The sequence below is a fragment of the Lathamus discolor genome, chromosome 9 (genome assembly GCF_037157495.1).
Source record: "Lathamus discolor isolate bLatDis1 chromosome 9, bLatDis1.hap1, whole genome shotgun sequence".
NCBI lineage: Eukaryota > Metazoa > Chordata > Aves > Psittaciformes > Psittacidae > Lathamus > Lathamus discolor.
The window spans coordinates 5,383,241-5,403,873 of NC_088892.1; the positions used below are offsets into that span (position 1 = coordinate 5,383,241).

Below are 20,633 nucleotides of genomic sequence, written 5' to 3' on the forward strand. Positions count from 1 at the left end.
CAGGGCTCTGGGGCTCCTGCCCCCTCAGGGTCAGGTGTGGGTCTCCCTGAACACAGGGACATGCCGGGATACCTCAGGAATATTCTCTCCTCAGATTTTCTTGCGAAAAGCACCCCTTTGATGCTGGCTGGGTGCTGCCGGCTGGTGCCATGACAGAAGGCTCTAGAGCAGTGGGGAGAGGGAGCCTGGCCGGGATCGGTGTGGGGGGCAAGGCCTTGGCTGTGGCTGCCCTCAGAGGTGAGCATGGTTTCTGGGGACACTCATCTCTGTGAGGCAAACCTGAGGTTTCTGTATCTCCCTTTTAATTCGATGTTTTAGTACATACAGCTGGCGAGCGGGGTGCTGACCGGGGTGGGCCCGCCTCCGTGCCTCCAGGGCCTCTCCTGTAGCAAGGGGTGAAACACTTCTGCCATGGCCGTGCCTCAGAGGGCTGTGCTGAGGAAATTCCCTCAGCATTCAAAAGCAGTAAAGGCTCTTTTTAGGAATTTGTATGCTTTGTTCCACAAAGGAAAAGTGCCATTCTAGGCACTGTAATATCACTAAATCAAAACAGATACTAAGGGAGAAATAACTCTGAAGTTACGGAGTTGTAAGATTTATTATTCTTTTAAAAATAACTAAAATAGGAAGAGGACTGCTCTAGAAGTTACAAGCAAAAGCAGAGGTTTATCAGGAATATTGTTTTTCAGGCCTACTTTAAATTGGTTACGAGCAACATAGTGTAATGGAAAGCTGGGATGGAGCTGTTCTTCAGGAGGTCTTACGGCAGTGAAACCTCCTGGATAATCCTGGATCAGCGATTGGCATGAGCAACCCTGTGTCCTTTCTCATCCCTTTTTGGTGTGGCTTGTGCCTTCCGTAGTTCAAAGCTCAAGCAGCTATGGGGCTTCTGCAAGCAGATGGGACCACTGCTGTTTTCTGTCCCTTGTGCACAGTGTAGACAGTCAGGCCTTGAAGCAAAAGATGGAGCGGAAGAAACTGACAGAATGGACACACAGTGTTTAGCATCTTTAGCATTGTACTTGTCAAACATTGTCTGTTCACTCTTCCTTCCCATGCCTTATAGTAACACAATCTACCTAGTGATAGGACTGACATGACTGCACCCCGCACAGCTTGTGCGACAGGTAACAAACATTCTGCCTGATTTAAGGCCAGGCAGTGTAGCTCTTGCTCTGCACATCACTGAAAATCTGACGTGCCACATTAATTATACCCAGTTACTTTTTTCTCACTGTCATGAATCTCTCCCCCCTGCTTACATTTATACTGTTGCTAGTATTGAACACGAGTTTCAGGACTGTCAAGGGATGAATAGATCTCTGAGGTTAACTAGCCACAAGAGAAGTCAAGAGGTCCCGAGACTGTAAAGTAACCTTTTGGTCATGACGAACTCAAGAGCTCGTTTGTCTTTACACGTACCTCTGTAAGAGATAGCTATCAGCATAAAGCCGCCTTTTATTTCTTCACAGGAAATTTAATATACTGTATACTTATTGTTTTTTGTTTATTTTACCACAGGATTGTACAGTGTATGAAACAGAAAATAAAATCCTTCATGTGGTAAGTAATCTAAGTATTCTGCTTTGTTCTTCTCTAATCCTACCCCATTTACTTAAATGATATTAAAAAAATAAAATTAAAGCTACTAAAGAAAAATAAAGTTCCTTACTGTTTGACACAGCTTCTGATGAATTGTATCAGTTGCTAAAACATAAAGATTTCGTAAATAAGATCAAGACCAGCAAGAGAGAGATCAGCTTACATGTTTTGTGACCCTGCCTCAAACTGGCTTAGTAAAAGCTAGCCCTGCTTCCTACCAGCCAGTTTACTGACTGCCCCAGTACTCTAGATTTAACACTCTAAAATGTCTTTTTTTACATCAACATAAAGAAATGGAGATCCTACCCAAACAATAGTGATAAAATAACACCCACACCTGTTTATTTTAGCAGGCAAAGTCAGATACTCCCTCTCACTCCCCTGACATAGTTCTTATATTGCTGTTATACCTATAGTTAATAACAAATACATAATTATTGCTCTTAGATTGTTTCAGAAGCTTTACAGTACTCTTACTAGTATAATACACCTCTTACGATTGCTGGCGTGAAATTCCAGTGATGGATCACTCAGACCTGGTGCCTTCACTGGTTGTCACACTGAGCCATTGGTGCACAGTGTGCACACAAAAAATACAGTGACGAAGAGGAATGGAAGAATCTTATATAAAAAGTTATTGATTAGATACTGGCCTGTAAAGTTCAATGACTTTATATTTTACTGGCACTGAAAACTTGTACTAACTGAGACAGAGTTAAATCCTATGGTGAAAGGGAAATCTCAAGCGATTTGCAAGTTCAGATAAGCTTTTGACAAGCTCTAACCAAGTGCCATTTTAGCAGGAAAACAAAAACAAAAACCCCAAACCTTTTACACGTACTCTGCTTCCAGCAGGGATTAAAATACATCATAAAACATTTATGTGCTGTTAAATTCAGAAAACGTGCAGTGACTTTTAGAAAATAACTTACTATTCTGAAATAGCTTACCTGATTCTGAAATGGACTTCTAAAAGCACCTGAAATCTTCTGGGATTTGGAGTATGTGTGTGCATCTATGTATATATAGATACATATATGTGCATTTTCAACTCACGATTCTAATTGCATATGACTTTCACAAATACATCTTTAGCACAAATATTGCTTTTGAGTTTTCTACCTCTTGTTGATGCTAACCTGAAAAGATGGAAGTGAAGAGAGAAAAGTTTCCATTTTTAAGCCTTCCACAGGCTCAGCAGTGAGAGTGTGATGAACCTTAAGGAGCCTAAATCCCAAGGCAGTAGAACTCATCTTAGCCTGAGCAAAATCATGTGAAACTACCTGATCCGGAGCATCCTGGCTCTAAGAATTGACCTGATTATCATCATAAGTCTGGGTAAAGTGAGAAGAATCACCTTCTTTCTAGCAGCACCTTAAAAAAAAAATAAAATTAAAAATTATTTCAAGGACACTGAATTAAAGAATAAACTTTGTAAACAGTTAATTTCTTTTATGGTCTCTATATTTATAAAAATAAATAAAAAATAAGAAAAATAATTTTGATGCTCTGAAGTAAAAATTTACACTTGTAAGAGAATCTATAACTCTTAAACACCACATGGCCTTCTTTTCTATTTCTGAAAGATATTAAGAAAGGTATACTTAGAAGTAAATACAGATTTATAGAATGATGATCGATGGCTGACTTTCTTCATTGGCTACTGGAGATATTCACTGAAGTGTAAATTTGTTTGGAATAGCTCCACACTGAGGGGGAATGTTCTTAGCTGTGATCACAGGGCACAGATGCCATTCCCTCAGTAGTCATGGGACTGGGCTGTGTCTACTCTGCTATCAAGTATTATGAGAAAAGACAAATTATGAAGGAGTCATCTTCAGGATCACTCTAAACTGCAGGTTGGAGAGTCAGGTTTCTTTTTTTATATATATATCTGTTCAGCAAATGTGGTTATTGGGACTGCCTCAGTTCTTTAGACTAATATAGTGTGCCTCTCATAATAAATAAATGACAACCTGCTAGTTCTTTCTCTCAGCAGTACATACAGATTATTAACTATATCCGTTCTACCATCCAAGCAGTAGCTGCAATACTAAAAAAACCCTTTTGTGACGTAGAAGTTTGTATGGCATGTTCAAGGCTTAGTGGTTACCTAGAGAGTCTATTGTCACGACCCATTGAGGGAAGTCTAACAGATGCATGTTGGTGTCAAACAACCTGTAAAACTGCATGCAAAGTTCCTCTGCAACAGGTACTGAATTTCTTGACGAACCTTTTTTTTGTTTGAGATTTTCTGAAGCACGGTAGTATTGCGCCATCTGCAGAGTGTGCACTTTGCTTCTGTGTGCTTTCAGAACCACTACTCAAGACTTCTGCTCTTCCCTTTCTTTCAGCGCCCAAAATACGTTAGCATATGATGGTGTATCATCCCATGTTGATAGTCCATAACAAACATTACTTCCTGACCCTGGCCTTGTCATTATTTACAACTGGTGTTAGGCCTCTCTTGTATCTGCTGAACTACTTTTGCAGCAAACTGATATTTTTAAATACTTTAATACAATTTTCTTGAATATTTTCCTCATGATAAAATCCTACATAGATTTTATTTAATTTTCTGAATCATGGGGAGATCTTACAGATTCATAACAGTAAATTTGACTGAAACCTTCTTTGTTTAATTCATTCCAAAGTTTATTTACTAAAAAAGGATTTGAATTACATCAGAAAGTAGAAAGTGATGTGTCTGGGATTTAGTCTGCATCCAGTCTATACATATGATCTTAAATGTTAGGCATAAGAGAGGGCTTCAGTTTGAAATCATCATAGTGTTTTGATATGTCTAATTCAAAAGTTGGATGAAAGCATATACTCACAGACAGGGTCAAACATGAATTCATATGTAGAATAAGCAGTAGGGTACACTTTTTGAGCAAGCCAGTTTCTATGTCTCTGGTGGGAGAAGACAGGACCTAAAGTTTTATCTGCAGGTTCTGGCCCAAAGCTGAAACTACTAGAAATGTTTTGGGTAATGATGACCTTTAGGTGCAGTCATGTATATCTGAATGGGAGACTTTGCACCTTGTAACTTGTACAGAATACAGATGCCACATCCAGTACTCCAGAGCTGTACTTGGATTTCCAGATGAGTAACTATACAGTGAATGGAAACATAATCTCTAAATTCTTATGACTTATATGTATAATGTCAAATGAGTTATTAGAAGTCTTCATGTTTTTGTAAATGCCTGAAATAAAACTTCCCTTAAGAGATTTCACTAGAATTTGCTGTAATTAGGGAAAATGAGAGTATAGTCCCCAAAGGAAAATGGATGCATACAGCACAGCTTTGACCAGAAGAGCATCCAGAAATTCATCCATATGAATGCTTTCACTTTCAGATTAGGTTCAAATATTTTCAGGCATAGTCTTTTTGAACGAAAGCTTACTTTCGTTCTTACAAGCAAACTTGGGAATCAATCTTTATATATGAAGATTCTCCAAGAGTACAGATCGACCCCTTTCTAATCCATATAATTACAGTTTGCCTTTGAGAGACATGTTTAATCTTTCAGTAATAATGTGCAATGGAGTTCCTACTTCAAAGGTGTTTGTGTGGATTGGCATTAAGATTTTGAGATCTTTAGCTGGAAGGCAGGATAACAAAATTATTGCACAGTTGCAGTGATCCAGAATATCAGTTAAAGGATGTGTTCAAAGATGCATAAGAATTTTACTTCTTGTAATTAGTTAAATAAAGCACTCATCTGCCAATGTAATTTTTAACAAAGAAAACACTTTCTAAGTTGTTTAATGCAGAATTCACCTAATGATCACTGCTGGTAGGGTTGCTCTTTTGGTAGCCAAAATAGATTATTGAGTTGGTGGATAAGGCATTTATTTTGGCATTTTTCACTTGACTTCCATTGTATTTATACTGATACATTATAATGACAGATAGGATGAAGTTCATCGGGTTGTTTCTGGTTTTGTGTGTAGTTGGAGTCGAGAAGATAGTTCAGATGCACAGTTGTTCTCAGTGCACAGTAAAATCTTTTGATCAGAAGAACATGCATGTACATGCATGTAAACTTTCTTGAAATTAATGGATGTTTTCTGTTCCCTTAGCTTCTTGTTCTTGACTACCATATACCTGTAATTTTTACAATACTAAGAAGTAAAATTATCTATTCTCAATTAGTTCTCAGAATAAGAACTTCGCTAGTAGTTTCAGTTTAATATGAGGAATTATATTGACTTGTTTTTCTTCGTAGTGTAAAACCTTGTCTGGGATTTGTGACCACATCATTTCGCTCTCATCTGATTCTCTGGTGTCACAGTCAGCACATCTTGAGGTAGTTCATCTCACCAGCATTATGCCCAGTGAGGGTTTGGTAAGTAGCAAAGCAGTTTAAAGTTTACCTGTTAGAGTACAGAATACAAGCCTCAATTCTTCAGGGTGATAACTTTTTTTGATTATCATGAAAGCAGAATGTATTTACATGCAGTGTCCTACTTATTTGGTAAACTGATTCAGATTTCTGAAAGTGGTTTAATTAACATTTATCTAAATAAAGGAATTGTATTTTTTTTAAGAAATTTAAAACCTTTTTTTCACCTAGGGCTTCGTGTGCAACTGGTAACTACATGAGCAGCTAGAGAAAGGTTATAGCCATTTGATAGCCATATTGCAGCTTTTGGCATGTACCAAAGTAATCCCCAAATACATACATATACAAATAAAATGAACTAAATATTGTTAATGTGGTTTGAAAATGATTAGTGGAAGATATGTTTCTTGCGGTTGCATAAAAATAGTTATATGCCTCCTTAAGAATTCAGTTCAAATAAAGCTTTCAGAAGTATCATCCCAGAAACAAAAGGGAATCTCATAAGTTATTGTTCACTGAGCAGACTACTCAGGTATCTTTTGAATGCCACAGCTGCTCTACGGTAAAATGGGTCACACCATTAACATTTTCTCCAGAGGTAATAGTTTAATAATTATCTGGCTACCACTTTTAAACAATCTGTTACATATTTTGGACAAGGGATTTTTGTGATGTTTTAGGGGCAGTGGGTAAAGATTTCTGTCTCCTCTCAGTAGTCCTTTACATTCTATTGGTAGGCTGCAGGATGACAGGGGTTGTGCTTGGGAACCTAGTACCTCAATAAAAGCTGAAGCGTAAGGTAGCACTGCAGGCATGAGGATGTTCTTGCACATTCTCCTCAAGAGACAGACTAGTTTTCCCAGTACAATCTCATATAATGTCTCCAGCTGCCCTCTCAGGGTTCGGGTTTGGTTTTCTTAGGTTTGTTCCCCCCCAGCCCCTAAAGACGAGGTATCCAAGAATGTTGTTCCTGGGTTGGTGGAAGCAGCTGGAGGAGGAAAAAAAGGAGGTGTAGAGAAATTGGTAACCATAAGACTTATCTGCCAAATATCCCAGCTTTAACAAATAAAATACATGTGAGTGTTACTATAGGCATTCTGGCATGTTTCTTGATTGCAATTCAGCATGATTTACAGTTAAATTTCTGCTAGTTGAGATGTGGTGTATTATTTCAATATCTTACTCTTTGTTCTGACATTGAATAGCATGAATTGAATGCAAATCCTGTCAAAGATACAAGAACATAATTTTGAGGTGTACATATTAATTTAAGAATGGTGCATTTTAATCACATGAGGTGGTTTTGTATGACTGCATAAGTTTATTTTATTCTTAGATTAAGTCAACAAAGATCATTACAACAGTATAAAACTAATCTAATTTTAATTCTGTGGCATCACAGTTGCAAAGCCCAGTATGTAATCCTGAAGACAGATATAATTTGCTCGCTGTGCTCCTGCATCCCAGTGGCCAAATGTGTTCCCTTTGTGGCCCAGTTTCCCCTCTTGGTCTGATTTCTGTGTTAGTGCAGGGGTGTCCAGAAATACCAGGTCATTTACAGTTTGTATAGTATATATGCTGTAAATCTGTCAGTGCTTCCGACTCACATTAGGACTAATACATCCTGTATGCTAGTAGTCTGGATGTCTATGTAGCTTTCCTTTCTCTCAAGAACTGTATTTCTGCTGGTCTACTTGAAGGAAAGGTCACTCTCAGTGCTGAAGAGAATGTGAACAGAGATAAGATGCCTTTTCCTCAGAGATGATGCAGTATAACAAGCAGGGCTTGGCAGTGCTAGTGTTTCCTGTTCAGTGATAGCTCTAGATCTAGGACAGGGGTGTAGACTGCTGGAGGACAGAAAGAATGTGGCCTACTTCAAAAATGGCATGTCTGGTTATGAGCTGAAAATGTGCAATATTAGGCAGGTGTCTTTCCAGAGCCCCTGGGAACGAATTATATACTTTCTAAGCATCTTATCATAAAGTATCAGAGTATGATTTAAACCTTTAAGGTGTGAATGTCAAGATGAGAGTTGTTGACTGTATTGTTGTGGCCTGTCATGTGGCCCACACTTTCCTCCACACTGCTCTCGTTACTAATGGGACATCAGGCAGAGAGGGCCAATGCTGTGATCTGCTGTAGACTGGACTCTATCACTGGGTGGAAGAACCATGGTTTAGTCTTCACCCACAGTGCACACATAAATCTATAGCCAACAAAACTGCAGTAAATGGGCACTGCTGACAGAGGATATGAGACAAATAGTGCAATCAAAATTGCCTGACTATTTTTTCCTTTTTCTTCTTTTTCTTTAAGAAGAAGTGAAATCACGGTGAATAACAGCGTTTTCTGTGCCCAATTGTGAAGGCGCTGTAACATGTTAGGTTGGAAAGTTCCTTATAATCAATCTTGCTGACACTGTGTTCTGTTTGGAAGAAAATATGAAAAAGGACTATAAATGGGAATAAAAGAAGAATCATGTGAAAAGGAAAAGAAAACATTAATCAGAATCAAATATAGAACAGAGTAATGAATTACAAATGGTTTTCTCATGATTGTATAGCAGGTTTTTTTTTTTCCACAGGATCTCTGTTCCATTCAAGAGAAAAATGAGTGCCATTCACTGAATGGAATGTATTCAGAGTTCCATTTTTATCCTTATCATTCAGTGTAGAGGTTGAGGTCTTATTTACCACACTTCAGCTAAGCTCTGCATTCCTTGGAGTTACTAATTTCATTGTGAGTTCTTGGGTTTGGGGTTTTTTATATGGCCTTACTGTGTGCTTCACGGAAACCAACTAATTCATCCTCACAAAACACTTGTGAAAATTATACTGTAATTTTAGATTTATGGATAGGAATCTAACAGAGTCATTTGGGTCAAAATCCCCCAAAATCTATTTTTTAGGAGAAGCTTACCACCATACAGTTGTTCAGCGCACTTGTTACTTTTAGAGTGTAAGTTTAACACATAGTCTCTCTTGCTTTTAAGTGTAGCTAAGGTTTTCAGAGCTATTGAGAACTCCAGCTTGAGATTCATACGTTTTGGCACCTAGAAAATTGACACAATTATTTGCCATTGGTGAAAAGCATAGTGTAAATTACACAGATTTATATAAGAACACACTTATCTGGAATGATACTCAGTTGACTCAATTATAAGTCTTCCTCTTTTTTCAAAACTCCGTTTGCAAACTGGTTTCATTATATGCCTTCTAATTTCTTCAACACAAGAGCCAGAAATCCTATAGACATTGCAAAGGCTTACACAGAAACTAGATTAATTTCCAGGCCCAAGTCCATGCAGTTGCACAGAGTCAGAACTCCTGTGGGGCAGTGTCTGTGTTTAATTGTTCAAACAAATTCTGGATCAGAAGTATTTTCACAAATGCACATCTGCAGTTCCAGCATTTTCTAACCTTGTGTCCATGCTTTTATGAGCTTAATAGTTGGGGGGGGGGGGGGGGGGGGCAGGGGGGGTGTGGTTGGTTTGTTTGTTTTTTAATTCTCTTCTTTTCAGTCTGGTTTATAAAAAAAGTCTTACCTCACCCATTGCCCAGAACACACTCTCTGTTGCTAGTTCCATGGCAGTTTTTGCCATGCAGAATTTGCATTGGGAAGCACATGTTATAGGTTCCATTCCAAGTTCTGATGACTGTGTTTGTATCCTGATATCTGCAGGCATATGTTTGCCTCCAGAAACATACTGGGATTTTTCCTCTCTCTTTCCATTCCTTCCCTGACTATGCCCATCATACATGTCAGTCTAGTTGCGTCCTCCTTTTCTTTATTTAACCACTAAATTTTCACCTTCCATGTATTTTCTATTTAATTTTAAAATAACTTTAAAGATTGTAAACCACTTTTTCTCCTGAATTGTAGTGCTGGATAAAATAATACCATTTACGTCTGATGTGTATTGCATGATCAGCCTGAATAAGATGTCTGGAAAGTAAAGCATATTTCAAACAGCCAATTTCACAAACTTGAAATAAACTCCTGTACTGAGAAAGTGTTAGCTGACAGAAGCACTGTCAGCTGTGACAGAAAGAGAACATGCATACGGGTGTTTTTATGAAATAGAATAGAATAAAATAACTTCAATGTTGTGATTTGAGAAAATTCACTTCCTCGGCTTTTTGTTTTTTTTAATTCTTTGCGTTATTTATAGTGTCATTTGTAGCATAACGAAGGACAATGGATTGTTTTTATACTTACAGGTTTTTTTTACAAATTGTTTTCTTACTGCTTAGAAAAAGATAGGTTTCCATTTCATTGCATTGCACGGTAAACTTATTGAAGTTTTAGTGTCAAATAACCTAAGACAGGCTAAAGGAACAGACTGGTTTGTATGAGGTGAGGGATATGGAGACTTCCTAGGATGGGAGCAGGGAAGGGTTTTGGAGGCTTGGGGCTTTTTTCCCTTCTCCTGCTCTTGGATGATCAGGGATTGTCAGTAACAGAAGATTTTTTTTATTAGAGCCAGTATTATTTCAGACGAAACTTTTTCTTAATGTTCTGACCTCGATGTGCTGTATGTGTACATGCAACTTTAATCTTCTTTGAGGAGATTAATGATTACCCTTAAGCAGGAAATTCTAACCAGGCAGGCTGTTGGGCTTTTATTGTTTGGTTTTGTATTTTCTGATGTCTGAGGAGTGTTTTGCTTCTCGAATGCAGTAGCACTATTATTCCACTTCCTTTCCTCCCCCCCCTGTTGTTGTCTCTTGTGTCTGAGCTTCCTACTGCTGATAGAAACAGTGTAACCTGTCACCCTTTAATTGAGATATACACTACTTCTATCCACAGCCTTGTTAACTTTTCTGCAGAGGGAACTTTTCCAGTTTCATTTAATAATTTAAGGGAAGCAAAGATTGTGGGAATAAACAGTTTTATAAGACCAGCTGTGTATCACTGGACAATAACTGCAAAACCAAAGAGACAAGCTGTCAGAAACAAGCCCTTTCTTTAAACCCTTTCTTTATTAAGGGTTATTCGTCTATCTAATGTACAGTTACCCTTTCAAATAGTACTTCTCCTTCTGTGGAATTTGTAATTTAAGGTGATGGAAACCAATCTTTCCATTTGTACAAGAAAATAACTGCAAGAGAATGCAAGAAGAAAAAGCAGAATAGGAAGCCAGCTTTTTTTGTGGAAATACTTATGTCTCTCAGATTTAGTTCACATTATTTTTTAAAAGCTTAGAGAAACTAAAGCTTCCATCATGCTTGACATAAAAAGGTTATCAAAGCTTACCTTTTTTGCTGTCTATGGGTTTCTATTTAGGTAAGATTCAGTAAAAGGAACATAAGAAAGAAAAATAAACTCTCTTTTGAGTTAGATGAATGTATTTTAAAGACTTAAGAAAAAAAAAAAGAAGTTAAAATGGGGGGGGGGGGGGGGGGAAGGGAGCTCAAGAAGGACCGAAAAGCCAAAACAAACCAAACTCTGCTTATATAGAAGAAGAATAAAAATGCTACAGTATAGCAGGAAAGAAAGTAGAGGCATTTAGTATAAATGTGGGCAAAGGACTGAAGCATATGAGGTAGACCAAAAAAATATTTCAAGAAAGGCTTTGTAATGGTATGAAATTTAAGTGAAAACTCTTTCAGGCACCTTCTTAAAACAACCTTGTCCGTTTGTTTATATCTGATGTTTGTTTATATCTATCTTGTCAGTTGTTTATATGCCTTTGTCCAAATTTGATACTTAAAACAAGGTTAAAGAACCATTCTACATTAGGGGCAAAAGATCAAGGGATGCAACTGTTCCCTGGTAGTTTCTAGCATTACAGACCTGAATCTTGGCTATTGGTGTTTTGTTGTGTTGTAAAAGTCGAGCCTGCACTCCTCTCCTTCTAAAAGTGCTGTTGAAGACACATAGACCACTATACTGTAGTTTTAAAACCCTGAATTTTTCATGCACAAGTATTTTGTCATATTTCATCAAAGAGTGGTACGAAAACATGAACCCTCTGAATATAGGTCATTGTTATCCAGAAAGCAATAATAGCCTACATGGAAGTGCTGGAATTATGAGCCAGAAATGCTAATACCAAAACAGTTTAGTCTTATTGTGAAATTCAGAGCTCTTCAAACATTATCTGAAATATCCATGAATTGACCTGGGTATAGTTGTTGACACATGAAATTACACTGCTGTCATTTGCAGTTGTCTGCAAGAAATTTTCAAGAAAATCCTGCTTACCATTTTCTGGGGAATAGTCTCTTCAAAATGGAATTTTAAATGGCTGGTTCCTTCCCATAGTTTTTCAAAGGTCAGATTTTAATTAAAAGCTTTCAAGTCACTCTCATCAGAGGCCAGTGACAGAGTTACTTGGGAACAGTCCGATTCCTGATATAATGCCTGTGAAACATTTCCGTGTCCTGTGGCACCTCTCACATATCAGCGTAATTCTTTGGTGTTTCACAGTTAACATATCACATATTAAAGAGCAACTATTTATTTCTAACCCAGTAACTTGAAGTGACAACATATTCTTTGGATATCACTATTAAAGCAGATGAGTTCCATTCATTCTGTCTGCATAGTGATTCTGGGGCTGGATGTGTGTAGGAAAAAGCTTGTAGTAAGACTGGGGTTTGGGTGCTGAACACAGAAGGCGAGATCAGAGCTAATGGAAAGGCTGAGGGGTAGCCATTCATGTTGAAGAGGAAGGACCAGAAGAAAGAGGGAGGTGGAAGACAACCAGAAAAAAAAGCCACTTCCCACTGGAAGTTTCCCATCCAGAGCCTAGGATGGATTCCAGGATTCAGAAGTTCCCTCATTTGTGTGCTCTTTGTCTGTGAAACCCCCTGACAAAACATTCTTCTTATTTAGTCCTAGCTGATGTTTCTGCTCTTTTGCTTTTACAGCTTATATGGCTGAAATCTATGAAATAGTTAGCAAGCAGTTTGCGTAAAGAGTGATTTGAGAATAATCATCTTACAAGAGTATAGCTTCATTTCCATCACATTTAGTTTGTAAACAGACATTAATAGGATCACAATAGCAGATAGGTGGATCCTCTTTCAATAAATTAATTTACAGGTTAATTAAAGATTATGCTTATGCTATAAAATACATTATTACAGAATAATATGGCTCTTGAATATGCTGAATCAGTATAACTGCTCTAAGTCACAGATAAATAGAAAGTAAGTGTAAACAAAATAACTCTAACTAACAGTTCCAGAAGCAGTAGCAGTTGTCACAACAGGATCTACTCAGCTATTCATATCTGTGCTTGGGGAAAATAAGCTTGCTGCTTCTGTTCTTCAGCTGTGATATTCAATCAGTATTTGCCTGGCAATTACATTATCTGACAGAAAAAATAATCAGAATATATTTCCTTTTTTTTTTTTTTTTTAGTCTTATTAACCATTAAAAATGCTTATATTGGTGGAAACAGAATGAAACAATGATGAACAAAGAGATAGCCAATAGCCCATTAAATTGAAAGAAAGGTCCAATCTTTTCTGCCTAATTCAGGCTGTAAATACTTTTTCAGGGTTCACAGAATTAACAGCTCTTTAAATGACTACGTTTTGCAGTTTTGGACATTTCTTATAAAACAGAGTAGATTAATTTTTAAACTGAAGTTTGATGAAAATGACCCACTTTTAAAGCCTACTTTGTCTATGTATTTGAGCAATTTTAACTTTTAAGAGGTTCTGCTAACCTGTGCCAGTATAGCTTGAAATATGCCTGGAGATTCTAGTCTTTCTCTTTACAAATGATGGTTTTGAGAAGAAAAATGAGGATGGGGTTGGGGATGAAACACATGAATCACTAAAATAGGGTTGACACAGATTGTCCTTTAGAAATAATATTTTTCTTAGTGTGAGTCTTTTCATGTTGAAGGATAAATTGTCCTTTAAAAATCATCCTACAACAGAAAGCAATTGCAAGCTGGATTAAACTGTGGACAATGTTACACACGACATTATCTGTTGTAAAAGGGCAGGCAAGTGCTGACAGTCAGCGTATCAAGGACGGGGGGAGCTAGGGAAAAATGTTTACAGGGTTGGAAGGAGTGATTTAAAGGAAGGAACATAATCTGGCCTCTAGATCAGATGACGTAAACTAAACAAAGCTCTTTCAGACTTGGTGTATGTTGACTCATTGTCCAGTTGAAGATCAGTAAGGACTGGTGTCCCTCAGGGATCAGTGTTGGGACCGGTCTTGTTCGACATCTTTGTCGGTGACATGGACAGTGGGATTGAGTGCGCCCTCAGCCAGTTTGCTGATGACACCAAGCTGTGTGGTTTGGTTGATACGCTGGAGGGAAGGGATGCCATCCAGAGGGACCTTGACACACTTGTGAGGTGGGCTGATGCCAACGTTATGAAGTTCAACCATGCCAAGTGTAAGGTCCTACACCTGGGTCGGAGCAATCCCAGGCACAGCTACAGGTTGGGCAGAGAAGAGATCCAGAGCTGCCCTGTGGATAAAGATTTGGGGGTGCTGGTTGATGAGAAAATGAATATGAGCCTGCTTCAGTGTGCGCTCGCAGTCCAGAAAGCAACCGTATCCTGGGCTGCATCAAAAGGAGCGTGACCAGCAGATCAAAGGAGGTGATCCTGCCCCTCTGCTCTGCTCTTCTGAGACCTCACCTGGAGCATAGTGTGCAGTTCTGGTGTCCTCAACATAAAAAGGACATGGAACTGTTGGAACAAGTCCAGAGGAGGGCCACAAGGATGATCAGGGGACTGGAACTAGCAGCCTTCCAGTATCTGAAAGGGGCCTATAGGGATGCTGGGGAGGGACTCTTCATTAGGGACTGTAGTGTTAGGACAAGGGGTAGTACGTTAAAACTTAAACAGGGGAAGTTTAGATTGGGTATAAGAAAGAAGTTCTTTGCTGTGAGGGTTGTGAGGCACTGGAATGGGTTGCCCAGAGAAGCTGTGAACGCTTCATCCCTGGCAGTGTTCAAGGCCAGGCTGGACAGAGCCTTGGGTGCCCTGGTTTAGTGTGAGGCGTCCCTGCCCATGGCAGGGGGGTTGGAACTGGATGATCTTGAGGTCCTTTCCAACAATAACTATTCTGTGACTCTATGTTTTTTAGGGGTTTCTTTTTAAGAGTACTTTCAATCTTGTCATGAGTATTATACAGAAAACCTTCTCCCAGTTGGAAAAATAGTTTTGAGCTATTATTTTGTGTGATTTAGGTATGTAAAATGTATATATGTAATATATTATACAATATAAAATACCTTGCATTCTGAACTATATTTTAAAACCCCAAATATAACAATTTTAATATTTTTATATAGAATGCAACCTTTCCTGGGGTTGGGTAACACAGATATGTCAAGGAGATACAGTTCTACTGTAACAATCAACAAGAATCAAGCTCTTTTCATTATTTTCCCTTTGGGAAAACAAGGATAAAAGCTCCACCCGGGTTAATCTGAAGGCCATGAGTCATTCACTAAAGTTGTTTATTTTTATATAGTTTGTTCTTAAAGTTTAATAGCTACAATGAAAAAGCAATAGCAAAATGTAGGATAATTCTTAGTGATTAGTCCGTATTTATGTCTCTCCGATGTTGTATGTTAGGAGATAAAATTGTAATTTGATTTTTCCAAAAATAGACATAGCTTAACAGGCGGCTCAGAACTTTATGAAGAATTACGTGATGAAGTCTAGTTAAAAATTTAGCACTATGTTCTGTTTTGGTCTTAAAAATCTTAGTCTGTTGGTTTAAGTGAGGAACGAATCTTGTCAAAACAAGTAGGGTGTTAAAATTGTGATATTAAATTTGATATTAAATGTGTGGTTGGAAATGTGTTACTGAAGTTTACTATGTGTTAAAATAACAGACTTCTGTGATGGTTGCAGCAGTGTTGTGTAACATTCCAGCTAAAATTTCACTATGGAAATCCAGCGTTACACATACTAGATGGATTTAAATGTTTAGATTTTTTAATGGAGAGTCAATGTCCCATTCTCAATGAGAACCTTCAGGTTTTTTTGTGATCTAGTGCTCCTGTTTATGTCTTTTAGTGGGTAAAGAGAATGAGATGTTTGTCAGTAACAGCTCAAGGTAGTACAGAGCCAGTAGAATAGCAAACTGATAAATTTAATCCAACTGTATAGAAGAAAATACTGGAAGACTCCCCAGAAACTTCTTTCTTCCAACTAATCAAATTTTATGAATATGATTTCAAGACTTTCAAGGTCTAATTTGGATATCCTTATTTTTCACAAAAAGCTCGTAAAGCAGTCTCATTTATGAGAAGTAGTCACAGTGAGTAAAATCTAAAATGGAGTTTTCTATGCAGCAGAGTTAAGCAACCTGATGAGTTTTAGCCAGTTCTAGTTTTGAACCTTTAAGATTTAAATAAAATGAGAACTTGCTGAAATTGAACTAGCTTGCCTTAAGGTAGAAGTCACATTTTCTCATGACAAAAAAATCAAAACAGATCCAGCTAGAGCAGGTTACTCAGGGCCCCATCCAGTCAAGTTTTTATTATTTCACAGTTAGAGATTCCACATCCTTCCAATCTGTTCCAGTGGTTTATTATCCTCACAGTAAAATTAAAACAAAGCCAAAACAACTTCTTCTTTAATTGAGTTCCAACTTGTCCCTTTCTTCTCATCTTACCGCTGTGCACTCTGAAGAAGAGTTTGGCTGTATCTTCTCTTTACCCTTCCAGTTTAGGTACTTGTAGAGAGCAGCATGATCTTTCTGTTGTAGTATTTTACCTTTTTTGACAGGGGTGGGGGTGGGGGCAGGAGGGACAGGGGGAAGATTGGTAGGGTGTGGAGTGTTTGTGTAAACAACTACCCTGAAGATCTTCATTAGTGTTCAGGAATCTTGAAATTGATCAGTCTGAACAAAATGTTCTTTCGTATTGCTGGGGGCTCTAAACTTCCAGTTTGATAACAGAAGGTGATGCAGAATTATTGAAAGAATAATAAATCAACAGTACAGTGTACCAATTAGATTAATTAGATTTCAAAATTTGACGGATAGCCATACTAGGGAGAGATGTGAAGCTATGACCTTATTCTTGAGAGGCAAGCGTACAAGGAATTGAGTCTCACTGACATTTAAGGTTCTGTGTGTGTGTGTGTATAGCCAGATAGATATCTACTTCGGTTGTCTCTCTTTATCTTGTTCATTGCCTCCTTGAAGCGGAATTATTGCTGGACTAATTGTAAAGCTCCTGTTAGTTCACCAAGTTCATTTTTCTCCATAAATCAGTAATATGAGCCCTGGCTCATGCGTTTTCTGAGTTAGACTGTGGTTTCATTTTTATCGAATCAGTAACTCTCTGAAGATAGGGCATTTAAGTTTAAAGGCAATTCCTGTTTGTATTTTCATTTTTTGATACTACTTTTATGTCTCTTGTAATGAAAAGAGGTCATGTTGAATATTTCAGATGCTGAATACGCACAAGCTTTTATACTGATGCTCAGTGTTGAGTTCTGTCAAAAAAACCTTTGCTTGGAATTTGAAAAAAGTATTAAGTAAGAAAACTATGCTGTTTATATTGGGTCTTGATACATATTTGTTAAAGTTCAATTCGCAAATGTTAATTGACCATGCTTCCTTCCAGTCTGTTCAAATGTAATGGTCCTTAAAATGGAATAAATATACTGGTTTAATTATTATGCAAACATTTGTTTATTTCCTGCAAATATTAATTAACTCTCTTGCTCTTTTTTCCAGGGAATGTATATCAAATCAACATATGATGGGCTACATGTAATCACAGGAACAACTGAAAACGTAAGCTTAAAGACTCTTATCATACATAAAAGTATTTTCTGTACATATGCAGTGAATTTTGTAATATGAAATCTTGCTTTAAATTAAGCCACTTTCATTAATACTTTCTATCTTTGCTATACATCTGTCATATTGCCTTTTCAAAACTTGGGACCCTTGAAAATAGACAAAAATATCTGTGGTGAAGTGACTAATAACTAACAATATAGTAAAATGAAAATCTTGAACTTCTGTTCTGAATGGCTTTTCAGAGACTCTTTCCTAATAGTGTTCGTGGTGATGCTCCCTCTGGCACAAAATTGTTGTCCTGTATATTAAGTAAATTTTTCTAATGTAAGAGCATCATCAGTAGTCTAAAATAATACTTGTATATCAGAGTTGCTGATGAATGAAGCTGTCCTCTGAGCAGCCTTTAATATGTGCAGTCAGCTTACTTTATGCAGTGGGTAAATGTTGTCATACAATAATGAATACAGGTTTGCTAAGAGTTCTCTGCGTTTTTTTTTTTCTCGGAATGAACAGTAATTTTATTGTGTGATTTTTCTTTTTAATTACCAAATTAATTTAGAAAGAATGCTAGAGTAATCAGACTTTTGGAGATGATGCCTTTCCTGGAATTGACTCATAGAAAATGAGTAGCTTCTGTATGTATAAGTGATTTGATAAAATAGATTGTAAAATAATAAATTTTAAAACAGTTACATTATCATTAGCTTGGGTGGATGAAAAACACAAGTAATGGAGAAAGATAATGAAAGATACTGTATTTGATATCAGGCAGGTTATAGAATAATCTTTGATAAAGCAGAGAGTTTTCCAAGCTAGCAGTAATTACTGACAGAACTGTCTCTAAGAAGGCAGAAATTGTGCAAAGAAGCAAACAGGTTTTGGTGCATGAGTGGAATGGGATGGATGATTTGACAATGCTAAGAAAACGTTAGTTGACAACCCTTTCATGTGATCATGTATGAAAAAGTTCTTTTATGAAAATAATCATTCATTGTTCAGTGTAAGAAAGAATTGTATTAGGTTAACTTAAGCACCATTGCATTTTCATATTTTCCGTCATCTGTAGTAGAAATACAGAAGAGACCAAGAAAAATGTTATTAATTATCATTTTCACTGCAGTCCCAGAAGTGTTAGCCAAAGCACACAGAAATGCTGCCGCGCATGAATCAGTATGACTTATCACAGGAAACTAAAAAGTGTGACAAGAATAACAAAGTAGCTTCTAAATATCCTTCTTGTTACTTGACTTGCAATTCATAATTAGAAATTAAAAAAAAAATCAAATCTGCTTCAACTGCTGCAACCTAATTACCATCACAGACTTCATAATAGGACCCACCCCTTCTGGTTTTGATATGGTCCTTTAGTCACACTCTTTTCATTCAGTCTTGGATCTGTTAAACAGCACATAGCTGGATAAATGACAAGTTCAGATTTTATAAAGTGAATATTGAAATTATGTAATGCAGACACACAGGGAATATAAAATTAGCACTATGCAGCTAGCCAAAGCTGTAAATACTTGCTGTGGTACACTGGCCCATATGGGTAAGCTTCAAATGCGATGTTTCGTTCTACATGATTTATATCTATTGGGTAGTACTGCAGCACACAGTTTTTGTCACTCAGCTTTTAGCCAGTGCGAACCCATGGAAAGGCTGAGGATTTGCGTGTCACAATTTGTGAAGACAGGTCTAATGTAAATTAAACTTCCAGTTTGTTACCTTGTTTATATTAATGTCATTGGCAGCAGTTAGAGCTATTAAAATAACTATATGTGTACCTTGGGTCCTGAAACTTATGAATGATCCATCTTGATTATGTTGCAGCAGGTTATGTTCATAGATTGGATTACTCGTGCTCTAATTAATACACTTTTTTACTGTAATTCTAATTCATTTGAGAAATATAATGCAGTTGTAGGGAAAATATTTATATACTTATAACTGAAATTCACAGGAGGAATTTCTACATTGCCAGTCACTATAATTTTTATTTTGAGTAAACTTTAGATGTCAAAACTTTTGGTAAGACACCCCCATAAGATGTTGCTTTTTTGTTTTCGCTAAAAGTATAATCACAAGTGAGATAAAGCAGCTTCAAAGACATTTAATTTCTGGTGTTTCAGCAAATTGATTTTTCGTTCCTTTTGAAGGAATAATTGACCTCAGAACCAGTGTTTACTTTTAATTTTCATAGATAACAAGTAGCTCATCCTCATCAAAGTCAGGAAAGCAGCTAAAAAGAGAAAGAACCAGGCCTCTGCTTTTCCAGCAAACATCAACTGAAGTTAAATATTCTAAATGGTGGTACTTCAGTTTCCTGCTTACCTTTCATTCACTGCTTAAAGCAATCAAGTTTGCATTTACATCGAATGCCAGAAATACCTTTCTGTTACATGTCTAGTCCTGTGCAAAACAGCAGTCTGCCAAAATTCTACAAGCTTCCACTGAAAGGAGAAAGTGGCACTGGAGCCAGGTGGCTCTTTACACCATCCCATAAAACACATAGGTAAAATACTGTTTAATTTAATGCAGAAAGACTCAGATGGCTGGAGTTGAGATGTGAGTGCCATGACCATGTAGTTTAGCTCAAGGGCTGGACTTCCCAAGACAGGAGATGCAAGAAGCCCTCATGAAAGATCAAGCAAAGATCAAGCAGGTGAGGGGTTGCAACATGGCTTGTGTTGGGGAGGCTGGCCAGACCATGGTTAGGAAAGATAAGCAAGCAGTAGGCTGAAGGTAAAAGCTGGGTTTGGAATCACTATGTCAGATATTGGCTATTTGCCCTGTTGGCTTGTTTTTTCTTACTGATTGAATAATTAATGATGTTTCCTACCACTCTCCAGCAGCTGTGTAGGCTGCAGAATCTATTGATTAGTCAGCAGGTGCTGACGATGGGAGAGATTTGGCGTCCTCATAGATGAGTCT

At 37.5% G+C, this 20,633-nt stretch overlaps 1 protein-coding gene across 1 annotated transcript in view; it reads left to right on the forward strand.

Annotated features, from left to right (window-relative positions):
• Positions 1–20,633, forward strand: part of LOC136019277 (connector enhancer of kinase suppressor of ras 2-like) — a 190,609-nt gene that overhangs the window by 93,892 nt on the left and 76,084 nt on the right. The window contains exons 6-8 of the mRNA XM_065689303.1: positions 1,522–1,563; positions 5,838–5,957; positions 17,634–17,693. Of these exons, the coding sequence (XP_065545375.1) occupies positions 1,522–1,563; positions 5,838–5,957; positions 17,634–17,693 (222 nt within the window). The remainder of the gene's footprint in view (positions 1–1,521; positions 1,564–5,837; positions 5,958–17,633; positions 17,694–20,633) is intronic.